The 17122-nt window shown below is 38.3% G+C and overlaps 1 protein-coding gene and 1 long non-coding RNA gene across 3 annotated transcripts in view; one reads left to right on the top strand and one right to left on the bottom strand.

Annotated features, from left to right (window-relative positions):
* The window catches only part of LOC147648317 (uncharacterized), a 67631-nt gene extending 66375 nt beyond the window's left edge, over positions 1–1256 (bottom strand). The window contains exon 1 of the long non-coding RNA XR_015281134.1: positions 953–1256. This is a non-coding gene — a long non-coding RNA (uncharacterized LOC147648317). The remainder of the gene's footprint in view (positions 1–952) is intronic.
* C9orf72 (C9orf72-SMCR8 complex subunit) lies at positions 1209–16915 on the top strand. 2 transcript variants are annotated; one of them, XM_086869685.1, is made up of 11 exons: positions 1209–1288; positions 2771–3256; positions 6097–6156; positions 7055–7150; positions 7791–7855; positions 8677–8749; positions 11642–11758; positions 12483–12718; positions 13220–13277; positions 13775–13884; positions 13966–16915. In XM_086869685.1, exons 2-11 carry the CDS (start codon positions 2813–2815, stop codon positions 14150–14152), a joined length of 1446 nt encoding a protein of 481 aa, XP_086725811.1. In that variant the 5' UTR covers positions 1209–1288; positions 2771–2812; the 3' UTR covers positions 14153–16915. The 2 variants fall into 2 exon arrangements, with proteins under 2 accessions (XP_086725811.1, XP_023803702.1); XM_023947934.2 differs by having other exon boundaries at positions 1280–1734.
* Positions 16916–17122: the final 207 nt, after the last annotated feature.

Here is a 17122-nt window from a genome sequence, read left to right as displayed (position 1 = left end):
ACACAAGTTTTGTCTGGGTTTTTTAATTTTATTGGACCTTTGCTTCTCAGAAATTAAAATTACAATCCAACACATAGACGTAAGTAATTTCATGTTCAACATTTGTTTTTAAAATCATTAGTTAAAGTAATCTAAAAGGCAATTTTTAGCTGGCTGAGGACTAGATTTTTTCAGTGTGATGCTGTTCAATTGTCTATGATTAAAGGGGTTTTTACAGGCTTCCCACGGAGGTCATGGAGTGTGTCTGGTGACATTAAAGACCCAGTAGCATACAGGTTTCCTGTGTAACCTGTTCTGGATGACCCTGCCTCGGCAGGGAGGTTGGATAGGATCATCTCCAGAGGTCCCTTCCAATCCTAATGATTCTGCGAATTTTGAGGAGCGTGATTTTTGTGACTAAATTTGGAGGGTATGAATAAAAAAAAAAAAATTGCACCTCAGGTCTTCTGTGCCCTATTAAGACTTCCTGTATGGGCCTGTTCAAGCTGCCAAAGACACATGTCCTCCAGGTATTTCAGAATAGCCCAATTTTCTAGGCTGTAAATAAATAAATACCTCTAATATGTGAGTGTGGTGATTTCAGTCATAGAATGTTAAGGGATTGGAAGGGGACCAATACCCCAAGCACCGGCAAGGACACCTCCCACTACACCAGCTGCTCAAGGCCTTATCCAGCCTGGCTTTAAACATTGCCAGGATGGGGCATTCACAGCATCCCTGGGCAACTTGTTCCTGTGTCTCACCACCCTCACAGTAAAGCATTTCTTCCCCAGATCTAATCTATATTTCCCCTCTTTCAATTTGTACCCACTCCTCCTTATCCTATCACTATAATTCCTAATAAGGAGTTGCTCTCTGGCTCCCGCATAGGCCTCCACACAGGATTGCTAATTAAGTAAAAGGACTGTAGGCACTCACCACGTACCTGCAACACTAAACCAACCTCGCTCACCTTCACCATTCGGCATGCACTGTTTGCATACCAGCCCAGTTCTGGCATTACCAACCTCCTCTTTTAGGCCTAAAAGCCACTCCATAAATTATTCCGGATGCTCCCGGCACAATACAGGTTCGTCTTTTGGCTTCCTCCGCAAGATACACTGGATTGGGCCTCTTTCCTTCCACTGCGACCCACTCCGCCTGACAGAAACACACCGGCACGGCTGCCCCCGCCCAGGGAGGTCACGCTGGGCACGGCTCCCCCGCCAGGGCGGTGCCGCGCCTGCGGAGCCCGCCGTGTGCGGGAGGGGCGGGGCGGCGCAGGCGCGGGGCAGCGGCCGGAGCCGAGGTGAGGCGGGCGCGGGGCCGGGGCGGCGGGGCTGTGTTAGCGATGGGGCTGGGGTTAGCAGCCCCTCTGCTTTGCGGGGAAAGGAGCACGGCCCTCCCGCAGCTGCCTCCTCGCCGCCTCCCCGAGAGGTTCAGAACAGACCCGGACGGTTCGACACGGGCCTGATCCGGGCCGGGAGCGCGGAGGTGCCGCAGCCGCCGAGGTGGCAGCGGCCCGGCCGCGTGTTTGGAGAGGCGGTGGTGCATACGAATGTCTGGTCAGCCCATGGGTGCAAGGAGTTAGTGGGGGTGGCTGCCGTCGTGTCTTCCCTGAAAACCGTGAAGTCACGGTGTCAGATGGCCAAGTCAGGTGGCCTTGGCTTCTCTGTTGCCGCTCGGGCGGGGCACCGGCTGCCGCTTGAGAAGGAGCCGGAGCGAGAGAGGCTTTACGTTTCCTTACGCTGTGAGGTAATAAATATAAAAGGAAAACTAAGTTAAGATGCTGAGCTCGGGCGAGTTAGAGCTGCAGTAGTGAGGTGTGTGTTCCTGCTCCGTTGGTCCCGGGTGGGATTCCGGGTGCTGCTGTCATGTGGAGTGCTGCAGGCAGAAAGGAAAGGAAAGTTGCCAACTGCTTATGAGAGATTTTCCTCAATATGAGTGGATTCTAGCTATTACAGTTTTCTGTCCTTGGTTGAATTTGTTTGCAAACCTTTTTTATTTCATATCTTCCTGTGACTCTAGCATAACTTTTAGGGAAGATGGAACTTCCTCTTATCTGCTATAGCCTCATCAGAATGGGGAAGCTGTAGAGTTGGTGGAAACTCCTGGGGAAAATGTTCAGGAATTGTGTCCACACATGACAAAAAGTTATCTGTCAATACATTTTATGAAGTGCTGAGCACTTGTCTTGTATGATAACACCCTGCATTTCATGTAAGGAATATATTTATCGTGTCAGTTTTCATACACAAACTGTATGCTGTGCAGGTTTATCATACTTCTCTAGTGAGTAAAGGGCATTTGAGGTTTGACTGATGACTGTAGAGCGTACCACTTTGTCATGTGAAACATACATATGTATATATATAAACTTCCTTCCTGAATGAAGTCTGCGATGAAATTTCGGGTGAAGAAGTCAGACTGCCTCTTGAAAGTGTCATTTGGAAAGAAAAGAACTGTGGAAGGGTTTTGGTTGGAAGAAACCTCAAAGATGATGTCGTTCCAACGCTCCCTGCTCTGGGCATGCCGTCCCACTAAATCAAGTTGCTCAGTGCTCCATCCAGCCTAGCCTTGAGTATTTTCAGGGATTTGGTATCCACTTCTCTGGGCCACTTGTTCCTAACATTGTTCCTGGGCAATTTCTTCCTAATAGCTAATCTAAATATTTTCTGTCTTGGCTTAAAACAAGTCCTATCATTAATTGCCCATGTAAAAAGAAGATGAGATAATTATGAGGGCTGCTCTAACTTTTTTTTTTCCCTACAAAAACTTTTTTATTTTTTAGGTAATGTAAGCATTTCAGCTAGACAAGAGAGAGGAAATAGGCATGTCAGCTCTTTGTCCACCACCATCTCCTGCAGTTGCTAAGACAGAGATCTCTTTGAATGGCGAGTCACCATTGTTAGCTGCCACTTTTGCTTACTGGGACAATATTCTGGGCCCCCGAGTACGGCATATCTGGGCTCCAAAGACAGAACAGGTACTTCTCAGTGACGGTGAAATAACTTTTCTTGCTAACCACACCTTGAATGGAGAAATACTTCGGAATGCAGAAAGTGGTGCAATAGATGTGAAGTTCTTTGTTTTGGCTGAAAAAAGAGTAATCATTGTGTCATTAATCTTTGATGGAAACTGGAACGGAGACAGAAGCACATATGGACTATCAATTATACTTCCACAAAGTGAACTTGGTTTCTACCTGCCACTTCACAGAGTATGTGTCGATAGGTTAACACATATTATAAGGAAAGGAAGGATATGGATGCATAAGGTAAGTTTATTGTTCATTACTTAAAATAACTGTTAGATTGTCTTGTGCAGAAGCAAAAATTGAGATGCTGTGACCTCTGTTATGTGGAGTCCAGAGACACAAACTCAGAAAAGGCTGCTCTCTGTACAGTTCTGTAGGTTAAAGGTTATCAAATTATTATTTCAGCAAGGTCAAGGCTGGGATTTTTAGCCACAGGATTATCCTGGTGATGTTATATAGCCTGTATGAGACTGTGTAGTTGAAAGAGATTTCTGGTACAGTTTTTAATCTCTCTGATTTTCATATCAATTGTTGCTTTTAATTGTGTTCATTTTTGTATTTAAACTAGGTATAATTGTAAATTTACTGTGTTCCAAATCATTGTTTTCCATGTTGGGTTCCAGAAGAGGGGATGCAGTTAATCTTCTCATTGCTGTTACAGGTTTATTTTTTAAAAGGAGGGTGACAAACTAAACAGTTTGTCAGGACTAAAGCTGTGTAGAACTAAAGAGAGATATATAAAAGTACAGCTGCTTTAGTCCGACTATGTTTACTCCTGAAATTCAAAAAGGAAAACATGCTAAATTTTTCTCAAGCTTTGGAACTCTGACCTTTGGGTAAATCATGGTTATTTCCTTATTTAGTGAAAACTTTTGTGTATTTTTCGTGAAACTAAATAACAGTCTAATGGTAAAAATTATTTTTTTTTGTCATCTTCATGGATTCCAAGCTATCTTAGAGCAGTAGAGTTCGTATCAGCTGTAATGTTTATGGTGATGCATATTTGTCTGGTATCTTCTGCTCTGAGTCAACATACTTTAAACTTACTCTTTGAGTTCTTTTATTTGAACTAATTACAGAAATAATTTTTTGTGGTGGTGTTTCCTTTTTGCTGTATTGCCTGATGATGGCTGGTAGTGCTTTCTGAATCACTGGCTTATCATATTTTCTGGGGTTTATTTTTCAGAGAAAGGATAGTACATAAAGTTTTTTCTCAATATGCAAATATTGATGCAAATATTTAATTCCTTTTCTAGTCTTTTAAAACCCTGCTAGATGTTAGTGGTTTTGATGTAAGTGAATGTCTCATGAATGTCTCATGTTCCTGATTACGTTGCTTCTTTCATTTAGTGTCATCTGCACTGACTTCTAATGTGAGTGGTCAAATAAGAGTTATCCATCATTTTTAGCTATAATATATTGGTTCAGTTTTTAGATACTGCTCCATGTATGCTTTCTGTTACCATGTATACAGGTATTGGTCCAGTATGTTTTCACAGTTGAAGTAACCTTCAAGCAGCATCAAGAATGACAATTTTTTTTTTTCTTTGAGCAGGTAGGTCAGTTGAATTAGCTGAGAAAGTGATACATTCTAAATTCTGAAACAGATTTTTTTTTTTTTTTTTTTTAGGGAGAGCACATATCCCTGCATATATCTGCAGTTTTTCCGTTTTTGTTAGAAAACTAACTGGAAAATGTAGATTAAAATTTAGGCATGAGTTCTAGAATTATCATAACAGTGATAATGAATTAAAACTGCTTCATTCTGTAGTCTGCATTTTGAGGCAGTTTAGCAGCTATGGTTACATACAGCAAATCAAAAAAATTATTAAGTTATACAACATTTCCAGCTAGAGTTGAGAAGAAGCCTTCTGAACTCAAGAATTAGGAGAAACATGGAGCAGACTGGCAAAGAAAGACAAGCAATTCTGAGCAAGTCATCAATATGGGATTAGAAACCCCTTTCACCTACTTGCATGTTTGTCTAATAACTTTGTGCAATTACCTTTCTGAAAAGAAGTGTCTTACACCATTTGTTCAGACGTGTCTTCAAGAAGACTGAGTTCTTTCAAAGTGGTTGTCAGGGATGTCTTCCTTCTGTGTCTGAAGGGTGGAGGTGCCCTGAAGGAATCTGCCTTGTTCCAGTATTATTTTTCACTGGTGCTTCTTTTAGATGGTTAGGAAAGTTTTACTGCTGCTTTAAGGGCAAACTACTCTAGCTTATTCCCTCTTCATCTGCTCAAAAAAACTCTTGCAAACTCTTCTCTCACTTGAAGTTGATTAACTCTGAGTAGGTCAGTCACAGGAAACTAATGAGTAACCAGTAAAAATGCAGTAACATGTCAGCATCTAGCAAAAGTTATCATTAGTTCTCCCAGCGTCTGGTATATTGTGTGACTTGTGTTGATGCTCCAGTGATTAACGCCAAATTATCTTTGTGAATAATAACTTTATTCCATTGTAAATTAATTTTAAATGCGGTTTGCTATTCAACTGCTGATGAGTCTGTTTTCAGAGCTTTGTTCAGCCTCTTGTACCTTGTGGTTTGTGTACTTTGAGGTTTCATGTCTCCTGTAATTACTTATAAAACAATGTTTTGAGGACTTGTAAATGCCTCAAGAGTTGGGGGGAAAAAGGCATTTTGTTTCCCACCTTCCTCAGTCAAATAATTTCTCTCATTCTGAAGATCTTAATTTTTTCTTGTCAGGAATCCTCAATCAATACTGAATCCATTTGAAAATAAAAACCAACACATAAAGTGGAATTCTTCATAATCTGATCATGTGGCATTTTCTTGATCTGGAATGAAGAAAATGTTTTGACATTGTTATCAAACCCTTCCTTTCCTGCCCTAACATGAGAGATGTGCAGTGGAGGGCAGAGCAGGGAGTGTTGATCTGTGTTGCATGACAACACTTCCTTGTAAAGTCAGCTCTGTAAAAGAAAAAACACTGGAACATCAAAATTTGAATCTAAGCAGCGTGACTCCACAGGAAAGAAACTGTACTGAGTGACTGTTGTATGCATACATGTATGAACAAATGCCAGAGCGTTTATATGTAACTGCTTCTGTTGCTCAGGAGAGGCAAGAACATTTCCAGAAGATTGTCTTGGAAGGCACAGAAAGAATGGAGGATCAGGTAAGGGCCATCTGGTGGATGCACGTGGCACACCGCCGTTGCAAAAACATTTGATGCAAAACTACATCAGATGACTGTAGAAGTTGGTGTTGCTTCTTATTTTTTGGGATCCAGGAGGATGCATTGGACTGGCTAATAATGTGACACGCACAGTAGGCAAAGTTTCTGAAGATAGGATGATGGAAGCTGTGATCAAATTAAAGAAAAATTTCATCACTTTAGGGATAAAGTAGAAATCTGTCAAGAATATTTCCTTTCAGAAAAAAAACCTCATTAGCTTGAACTTGAAGTTCTCCATAGAGTCATGCCAGCCTTCTGTCAAGGTTGCTTTTCTATTAGGTTAGGTCTCCTTTTAAAATTATGGAGACATATAGGGTCTGTCATGTTGAAATGTGCTTGGAGACTTAATTATGAGGCTATGAAAATAATTTGATTTCTGAAACTCTAAATGTGAGATTGTGGGCTCGTTTTTTTGTGATAGATGAGTCAGGAAAGTATTTTTGCATGTTAATAAGTAATATGCCTGGTTTTGTTTTCCAGTCATTGTTAAAAACATCAGACTTGAACATAAAATGCTCAACACTGAATTGTAGATAACATAGTGTGATCAAATTATCAAACACGTGTTGTCTAGGCCAGTCAAAACTGATGTTGAAAATTAGCATAAGACCCAGAAACACATTTTAAGCATGATGTTGAAAAGCCAAATATATGTTTCCAGTTCATAATTATTGATAAGCAAAGCCCAATAAGTCTGTGCATCAATTTCTGCTCATACTATCCTTCCAAGCAATAGGAAGTTAGGATGTTTTGTATGTAATGCTGCAAGTTGGTGTTAGTAGTAACTTCTAATACTGCCCAATGTGCTTTTACTTCAAGCATCTTGTTTATTGTGCAGGGTCAAAGCATCATTCCAATGCTCACAGGAGAAGTCATTCCTGTAATGGAACTCCTTTCATCTATGAAATCACACAGTGTTCCAGAAGAAATAGATGTAAGTTCTTGTTTTATTTGTATTCTGAAATTTTAAAAACTGACTTTCTCCCTCTGCATAAAACATACCTTTGGGCCTTTACTTTGGTACTCACTTTGCCAGAGAAAATGCCCATTTTCCTAAATTCCTGTATACTTTTGTTGCTTCACATCAAGTTCTCTTAAATGGTGTAAGGAATGGCAGTATTTTTTCATGGTCATCACTTAACAAAATTGACTTCATAGAATGATGTCATTGTATGAGTGGGAAGGCGGTTTGATGCAAAACAAAATGAACAGGCATATTAATGTATTTGGTGTTGGTACCTGTTTCAGTGCCTTATAGTGTTCTCGTGGAAGAAGTAGAAGTGATATGACATGCACTAATTTAAAGTATTCTGGACATTTTTTGCATTAAAAAAAACAAAACTAGGAGGACCCTTACTTGTGACTGGTGAAGACTTAATAATCAGGTGACTTTCTCATTTTCAAAATGTTTTGTCTGAGTCAGGTCTTTTTAAGATTATGCTTTCTGGGGAAGCCTTACAACTTAACTTAAATATTATTTCCAAAAAGTTCCTATCTATCAAAGCAAAAAATCAGTTAATTGGAAGGTGGTCAGATTCTTGTCTAACTTTTGTTTATATTTACTTGCATTTCAGATAAGTGACACAGTGCTAAATGATGATGACATTGGGGATAGTTGCCATGAAGGCTTTCTCCTCAAGTATGAAGTTCAGTTTTGATTTATGCTGTAGTAAAATTATTAAAACTTGTGTATGCATCTGAATGTATCTATCTGCATGTGCACGTGAACATGGATTGAAATAGATTTCTTTATAGGAGGGGGAACAATGACGTGTTTGGCTTTTTGAGATTTTTGTCAATAAAATGTTAAAAAGGTTTCTGTCATTTTAGAAGAATGACTCTGGGCTAATAGCTGCATCTCTGTAAACTCGGTTGTCACAGGCACAACAGACTGTTGTTTGATAGTAGAATTCCTATCAAATACACATTTTTCTTTGATGCCTCCATTTAATTTTATATGACTCTAAGTCAAAGTCTTGCATTTTTTGAAATAGCAAAAAACCTGTGTTGTGCATAAACACTAAATAAGAGTCATTAATGGTATGGCATATAGCATGCTTATTGTTGAGTTGTGTGCTTCTCTTTTCGCCCTGTTTTTAATTTGTAAGTGGAAATAGTTTGAACTGGAGAGTAATTTGGTCTCTTCTTGTGGGATAGTGCATTTAATAGGTTTTAATTGATATTCTGTTGCCTTTCATTGTATCTCCTGCATAACTGCATTCATATATGTAGTGCTTGGTGACATCTAGTTATACACCATCACATGTGTCTCCAATACTGAAGGAGCTGTTGAACTTCTGGATTTCAGTAGTAACCTACACTACTGTTCAAAATCTCGTGGGTATGGGCATGTAAGCTATATTTATACTTGAAGCACTTTATTCTTCTTGTGAAAATGATAATTGTTTCATTTGAAATATCTGGTTAAATGTATTAACCTATGTCTGTTTTTACTTGCAGTGCAATTAGTTCACACCTGCAGACCTGTGGTTGCTCTGTAGTCGTAGGAAGCAGTGCAGAAAAAGTTAATAAGGTAACATACTTTCTAATAAACTGAACTTAAATGCTGATTATTAGGAGTGTTACTTGGAACAAAGTTAATCTATAAACCTACTTGAGGCTGAAGAAGGAAGGAGTAATGTTGTCTGGCAGAAGATGATTCTGCTAGGAAATCGCTTTTCAGTTGTATTCTGACATCTATAAGAAAACCAATGTATTTAGCTGATACAGTACATAATGAAGAGTAAATGAGTCTGAGCTTTTAAAATTCATGTTTTTAGCTCAAATACACAAATGGAAGAGACCTGACTGGCTTGCCCATTTCAGCTATGTCATAGAATCACAGAATTGTCAAGGTTGGAAGAGACCTTTAAGGTCACCCAGTCCAACCATCCACTTGGCACTGCCACTGTAACCCCTAACCCACTCAACCACATCAGATGCAGATGCCTCTTAAACACTGTCAGGTATGGGGACTCCACCACCTCCTTGAGCAATCTATTCCAGTGCCTGGCAACTAACAGCAAAATTTTTTTTGTAATAATTAATCTGAATCTCCCCTATCTCATTTCAAGACCATTTCTTCTTGTCCTCTCACTGAAGGCAGAGCAGGAGAGACCGTTCCTGACCTCACTGTACCCTCCTTTCAGGGAATTGTAAAGAGTGATGAGGTCACCTGAGCCTCCTCTTATCAAGAGTAAATATCCATTCCTCTTAAGATGTGTTTTTTAGTCCTTTCATGAGCCTTGTTGCCCTTCTCTGGACACTCTCCAGTGCTTCAGTGTCCTTTTTGAAGCAGGAGACCCAGAAGTAAAGACAGGATTTGAGGTGTGGTTTTGCAAGAACCAAGTACAGGGGGACAATCAGTGTCTTGGTCCTGCTGGCCACAGTAGTGCTGATACAGGCCGGGATGCCATTTGCCTTCTTGGCTAACTGGGCACACTACTGGCTCATTTAAAGCTGGCTGTCAACCAGCACTCCCAGGTCCCTTTCTCCTGAACAGCTCTCAAACCACTCTGCCCCCAGCCTGTAGTGCCAGGTGGAGTTGTTGTAAACCAAGGGCAGAACCCAGCACTTGGCCTTTTTGCGCCTCATGCAGTTTGTCCTTGGCCATTGATCAAGTCTATCAAGTCTCTCTGCAAAGCCTTCCTACCCTTGAGAAGATCAATGCTCCTGCCCAGTTTGGTGTCACCTGCCAAATGACTGAGGGTGCAGTCAGTCCCCACATCCAGATCATCAGTAAATACATTGAAGCCCAGCCAAGCCCAGAACTGAACCCTGGGGAACAGATGGTGAGTATACAGACAATACCCATACCGTATTGTCTGTATGCTCTTATCAATTAGTGTCACCATAATTTCTCTTGCACTGACTAGTAAACATACTTCTGTGTCGTGAGCTGCTTGTGTTTTGTGGAATCTGTGTGTGTTTCTTCAATATGAAATAAAAAAGTGATGAACAGTGGGCCTGCTGAACACATTATACATTACTTGCTATACATATATATATAGACTATACATACTATATACTATGTATTTTATAGGGCTCCTTGCTTTACTAAAACATAAAAGTTTTTTTTAAAAAAAATAAAGATACCTTTAGTAAACCTATGTTTTGAAATAAACAGTTCATTATGCTTTATAAAAACTGGGGCAGAGGGAATGCATGATTTCATGTGTATTACCAGCAGTTATAAAGGACTTCTGATCTTAGCAACAGTGAATGCAGATGCCCACAAGCAACAGGCAAACCAGAGAAAATAAAATTCTCAGACCTTAGCTGAAATCACAGCTAACCATAGTTAATAGGTATTGTTTCAGTGATTTAAGATTTCCACACAATTAAGTTACTGGAAATATTATGTGTTCAAGAGAATTGTTATATATGTACACACATATGCTATATATAATACAAGAGGAAATGTTAGAAGCTTAAGTAGTTATAAAAAGCTTAGGGATCATTAAATAGTTAATAATAAAAAGGATTTAATGTTTAAATGTTTATGAATATGTAAAATAAAATATCAATAAGCTAGACAGTATAGGAAAAAACAGTGTAAACAAAAGTCAGCTTCAAGATCCATCCAGGGTAAATTTTATAAATTTATTCTACAAGTTCTTAGCAGCATGCTCCTGGTGTCATCGTACCACTTTTCTGAAGTAACTGCTTTCTTAATAGCATGTTTCAGCTTGCCTCAAAGTAAAAAATAACAGTTGTGGCATATTGTGACAAAAAGCATCAGTCAGAAGTTATGTTGTCACTGTTTTAGGTACTGCAGAAAGATGTTGTGCAAGAACAGAGCCTTCAAATATCTTACAGACACAGATAGGACACCACAAGTAAAGACTGAAAGATGAGCAGAATGGAATATATGTTATATTTGGAGTGATTACTGGTAGCTATTTCAGCCCAGAGGTTTGAAGATGGGTGATGAGTACCTGTGTTCAGTATAGTAGAGAGTTTAAGGAAATTACTGAGGAAATAAGCATGGATGCTTATTTGCAAAATTGACTGTGCCTGATTTGAGACAGCAACTGCTATTGCAATATGGAATAAAAAAAAATAAGAGGCCTAAAAGGCTAGGAGAGTAATTGCAGTAACTCATGTTTATTAAAAGAAAGATGTAGAAGACAAAAGTGATTTGTTCTACATAATTGAGAAAAAAAAAAAAAACAACTTGGTTGCAAAAATAGGTTGCATTTTTTCATTACTTGACAAGAAGTTGGAATAGTGTGGCTTACAGTGCTCATAGTTAAAAAATAAGTAAAAGTAAGCATGTCACTGTTCTATGGCCTTTTATAAAGTTTTGGCTTTTCTAATATGCATGGTGAACTCTTTTGTTCATAATTTGAAATGCCTAATACAGTCTAGTCAGACTTACTTCCTTACATTTTCATATTTTTCAAAACTGTTCTTTTTTATGCAGATTGTGAGAACATTGTGCCTGTTTCTCACACCGTCTGAGCGGAAGTGTTCCAGACTCTGTAGAAGTGAATCCTCTTTCAAATATGAATCAGGACTTTTTGTTCAAGGCTTACTCAAAGTAAGTATGCTTAGGAAAGTTCTTTTATTCTGTAGTTTAAGAACATTCTTTAATGTATGTTTTTGCATATGATATGCACACACATATGTGTGCATGTGAATGTATACACATTCACATTAAAAAAAATACATCATCTTCCCTTGATGTCATCTTTTCTGGCACTGTAATTTTTCTTGTAATTACCTTAATGTACAAATTCCAAGCCAGTCTTTTCTATGACACATCTGTTTCTTGAGGATTGTTCAGGATTGTTTCTGTATTTTGAAGTTCAATAATAATACACTTACTTCGGCTTGGGGCAAGAATTCCAAAAGACATTAAAGTTTTTGTGTTTTTATAAAACCAAGGAAGAACAGGCACGTCAGGCCTGGAGTTTTCGAGTATTTTAAAGAGTGTGTAGTAATGAGTGAAGCTGAATAGAAAAATAATGCTTCTTGCTCTAGTAAGCAGTCTGAACTTACCAGGTAACTATAACGCAGCAATGCTAAAGGGCTCAGAAACCAGGTCTCTAAATATACCTCAGTACCTGTTTTCATTTTCTTGTTAAGGAAATCAGCCAGTATTAAGGACTTACTACTGCAGTAGAACCACCAGTTGTCCCAAACAAAATACATATAAACAAATAGGTAATAAAATGTAGGCATGGTGTTTTAATATTGTATTGTTCCAGAACAGCTTCATGTTTTTAACTAAAATAGGGACATTTTTTTTTTCACTAAAACAGGATGCAACAGGAAGCTTTGTGTTGCCCTTCCGCCAAGTAATGTATGCCCCATACCCTACTACACACATAGATGTGGATGTCAATACAGTGAAGCAGATGCCCCCTTGTCATGAGCACATCTATAACCAACGACGATACATGAGATCTGAGCTGACTGCATTTTGGAGAGCTAATTCAGATGAAGAAATGTCTCAAGATCATATTATCCACACTGATGAGAGTTTCACACCTGATTTGTACGTATTCTTCTCCCATCTCACAGAGTTACTTGATTTGGCATAAGAGTGTAGAGTACAGAGCCTTCTTGCTAAGAAAGTATATGGAGCTTCTTAAAAGCAAAGAAACTTCTTCAGTTCTGGTAGTTACACTTCTTCTGGCGGAATTTACCAGGTCCTTCAGTAGTTTGGTTACATCAAATATTACTGAAGTTAATTTTCAGTAATACTTCTGACCATGTCATGTTAGTTTTATTGCCTGTTTTAATTAGGGGTGTAATAGGGCTAAGTGTATTTGACAGAGCCCAGTGGCTTTCCTGGATTTAGTTCATTTCATCTGAGTGCTTTAAAATTCTGTGTTATCTTTAAAAATACCAGAATTATAATTCATTACAATTTTAAGTTCACTTTTAATTTCAACCAGACTATCAGTAGTCATGCTACTGCCGTGCTTGACTCCTGTAAGGTTAATATCCCTTACTGGCATTAACTCACACATTTATTTGTTTTCTTTTTCTATAGAAATGTCTTTCAAGATATTGTGCATAGAGATACATTAGTAAAAGCCTTCCTGGATCAGGTAATTGTTGCTTTTTTCATAAAAAAAAAAAGAAACACAGGTCAGTACTTTGACCCCTTGTAAGAGATAGTTTAACACAAATACATAATTTAATGGTTTGGTAGCTTTTCTTCATACTACTGCTGTGATTGTTCTCTACATAAGTAGAAAGAAAAATATTGATATAAAACTGAAACTCCTGTTTAAGTGTGAAAAACAAGGGACATCTTCTATTGCTGTACAACAGTGTCTACAATTACAGTATTGAAAAAGCTGCCTAACTGTGAATAATTTCAGATAATCATCCAAACAGAATTGTAATACAGCTTAATTTATTGTACATGAGCACAAAGAAAACATAGAAAGCATGCTGATTATGTACAAATCTGCTGTTATTTGTTTGCTTTGCTATAATTAAGGGTATGTTATGTGTGTATGCATAATGTTTCTTTATTTTCAAGATTCCTGAAATATTTTTTGAGTTTTCATATCTACTTAATATTCTTTATTTTTAACAGATCTTTCACCTGAAGCCTGGGTTGTCTCTAAGGAGTACTTTCCTTGCACAGTTTCTGCTAGTCCTTCACAGAAAAGCCTTAACTTTAATAAAGTACATAGAGGATGACACGTAAGTGAACAGATAATGGAAAGCAGATTTAGAGAAATTTCTTTTGTTCTTTTTTAAACACATGTTTTTATTTCCTTGCAGGCAAAAAGGCAAAAAACCTTTTAAGTCTCTTCGTAGCCTAAAGATAGATCTTGACTTGACAGCAGAGGGCGATCTTAACATAATAATGGCTTTGGCTGAGAAGATTAAACCAGGCCTACACTCCTTTATCTTTGGGAGGCCATTCTACACTAGTGTACAAGAACGTGACATGCTCATGACATTTTAAAGTCTTCCTTGCATCTGATACTGCAGTCCTGCAGAGCACGAACCCTATACCTGCAGTGACCCCTGTAGTGATGACAAGCATTGACGACTGAGGATGAAGCCTCAGGAGCACAGTAACATTGAGGTGTGTCTCAAGTAGTAGGGGTCTTGTTAGAGGGAATTTCAGCTGAGCTAGATAAGTATGATTTTAATTAATTGGTCTCTTCTGTGTACTTTTTTAATTGTAAATGTTACCAGAGGTTTCTTGGCCATATTGGCTTAGTGGATAAATGTGGATATGTTTCATTGTATGATAAAAGGAAGCATTTTAGCTTTAGTTCCCCAGAGATTTCTTCCAGGTGTGTATCAGATTTTCCCTGTTCTGTGTGTCATTACTTTCAGTGTTTCCACAGAAAACTGTACATATGTCCTCTCTAACCATGGAGGTTGCAGAAAAGGCACCTTCCAAGAGTTTCAGAATTTTTTTAATACTGTTGCTCTTATGTATGTGGTGCAAATCTTAAATACGAATTTCACTCATCTGCCTCTTTAAACACTATTGTCTCCTTCCTTTAGAGCATTTAAACATATCTGGAATTTTTAATGTACTACCAAGTGCTGTTTTTGAGTGCAGGCTGTTGATTATTTGCAGCTTAAGTAGCAGTACGTTGCACATGGGCATTAGGTCATTACTCAAGCAGCTTTCTGCATGTAAGTGCCAACCAGGATAGTCTTAACATATATTTCTGGGCTGTCCTGCAGTGGAGTGGTCAGTGTTCAGCTAAATTAGGTCTTTCAAAATACAAAACAGAAGACTTGTGTCATTCCACGGCAGTTCTCAGTCTTTCTGTGTGTAAACTGCTACTGGTAGTTGCACTGTCAGTTTCAACAAGGCTCACAGAATCATTCAAGATAGAAAAGACCTTCAAGATCATTGAGTCCAACCATTAACCCAGATCTGCCTTGTCCACCAATAAACCTTGTCCTAAGTGCCACATCTACACATTTTTTGAACTCTTCCAGGGACACTGATTCTACCACTTCCTCGACTGATTGTTCCAATGCTTGACAAAATACTCTGATTAAAGTATTAGACCCTTCCAAAGAACAAGATGATAGCCAAGCTAAAAGATAAAATGGTTTGGGTTTCTTTTTCATGTACATCACTATTAATGTATTTAGTTGTTACACTGTATTAGGACCAGCGAAAGTGACAACATGAACTCTTTAGCTCTAGTTGCAAAAGAACAAGTTTCATTCTTCCAGATCTTGTTTTGTAGACAGTTCTGGGAAGTTTACCAAGAGGTAAAACTCTCATTGGTCATCAACACATCACCATCATTGGGCAGTTAGGAGCAGCACCCCTTGATCATTTCTTGTAAGAAAACAACAAGGAACAAACAAGACCTTCAAAGGTTGTTTTCCCTCTCCAAGGACTGTTTGGATTCCTCCTTATGATTTCTCAGGCCATACATTCTCAGGCCAGTGTAAAAAAATTATGTGGCTTAGTTTCACACAGACACTGTGCTACCTGCCTCATTTCTCACATCCAGCATTCATATGTAGTAATCCTTAATTCAGAGATGTGCATGGCTATGAGCTAATGTGATGAGCATTTTATTAATTCTAGTCATTAAGCGTACCTGTCTTCTTAGTTCAGCTTAGCATATTTCAAATTTAGCTTGAAAAGCAAAACACATTTTCTGTTGGCATCTCAGCCTTTCTCAGTAGCATGTAGAGCAGTGTCAGGTGAATCGAGACTTTTTTTTTTTTTTAACCCACAAATCAGAGGTACATCTGTACTGCATGTTGTTGTATCTCTGCTCTTTTTTGATAAGTATAGGACTTCATTTGTGCCATGTTTCAACGTAAAGTCATAACTCAATATTCATTGGAAAAGTGAAAGAGTTTCATTGATTGGAAAAGCCATGGATGCTTACTGCTTACCTTGTTTGTAACTCTCCTTTGTAAATAGGTTTCTGTTTTCAATATAGCTTTTTAGTGTTACTTTCATGCAGGGTGGCAGAAAAGTTAGAAGTTAGATTCACAACTTTTCCTGAAATGTCTAATACTTAGATTTAAAAGAAATGCTGTCCTTTATTTAGATGCCCAAAATTCCCTTACATTTCCTGAAAGACAAAGATTCTCAATCAAATGTTTAGAGCCTGTAAAAGATGTGAAATTGAGCCCCATCTGCACACCATTTTTGTGTGTTTGCATCATCGCTGTTACCTGGTTGCTAAAGAACTGACATTTTATGCAGCCATCATTTGCTGTACATGCATGTAGAGTTCTTGCAGTAAGCTTGGTGATTCATCAAAGAAACTTGTCAGAATTACATAAGTTACTTGTGCTGAGATTGTTTGTCATTCTACCACTACTGTTCCCTTCTGTGTTTTCAGTCAAGACATTAGTGCCTAAATGTGTTTAAGTTGTTACTCTCATGTCTAAATAGTGAAAGAAATGTAATAAACACTGCCAAAACTTCTAATGTAGAAGTTGTGTCAAAATAGAAGAGCTTTATATCTACTGAAATTAATCCTTTCAGCTTGATAAGCATTGGAAATTCAACACTGACACTAACGGTGAAGCTTTTGTTTACTGAAGATTCTGTTACCTTTTGAAGTTAATAAAAACTGGAAATTCAGTTGCTACTTTTGTTGCACAGCTGTCACAAGTGCAGAATGTATAGTGAAGTACATTGTTAAGTGCATCTGCATGTTGTGTTGTAAATCTAGCTCAGGAAACAAAGTAATAAAATTCATGCACAATTTTTGGACTTTAATTAGTGCTGATTTTTTTCACAGAGCATCTGCTCTGAATCTAAAAGCATCATTATCTTTTGTGCTATGAATTAAAGAAGAAATCTTTCTTCCTTCTTATTAAATTAAGTTATGCTTGGATGTTGCTGTCACTGATGAAAGTCACATGTTATTTAGTTCCTTCATTTCCGTTAAGGACTTACTCATTTCAAGCTAAGACCAGTGGGACT

The sequence above is a fragment of the Cyanistes caeruleus genome, chromosome Z, assembly GCF_971803275.1.
Source record: "Cyanistes caeruleus chromosome Z, bCyaCae1.hap1.1, whole genome shotgun sequence".
NCBI lineage: Eukaryota > Metazoa > Chordata > Aves > Passeriformes > Paridae > Cyanistes > Cyanistes caeruleus.
This window is presented reverse-complemented; position numbering and strand designations above follow the sequence as displayed.

Coding starts and splice junctions, on each gene's coding strand:
- C9orf72 (XM_086869685.1), top strand. CDS start 2,813: ATGTCAGCTCTTTGTCCACCACCATCTCCTGCAGTTGCTAAGACAGAG. Junction 7,151..7,790: donor GTGTTCCAGAAGAAATAGAT/GTAAGTTCTTGT, acceptor CTTGCATTTCAG/ATAAGTGACACAGTGCTAAA. Junction 13,278..13,774: donor TAAAAGCCTTCCTGGATCAG/GTAATTGTTGCT, acceptor TATTTTTAACAG/ATCTTTCACCTGAAGCCTGG.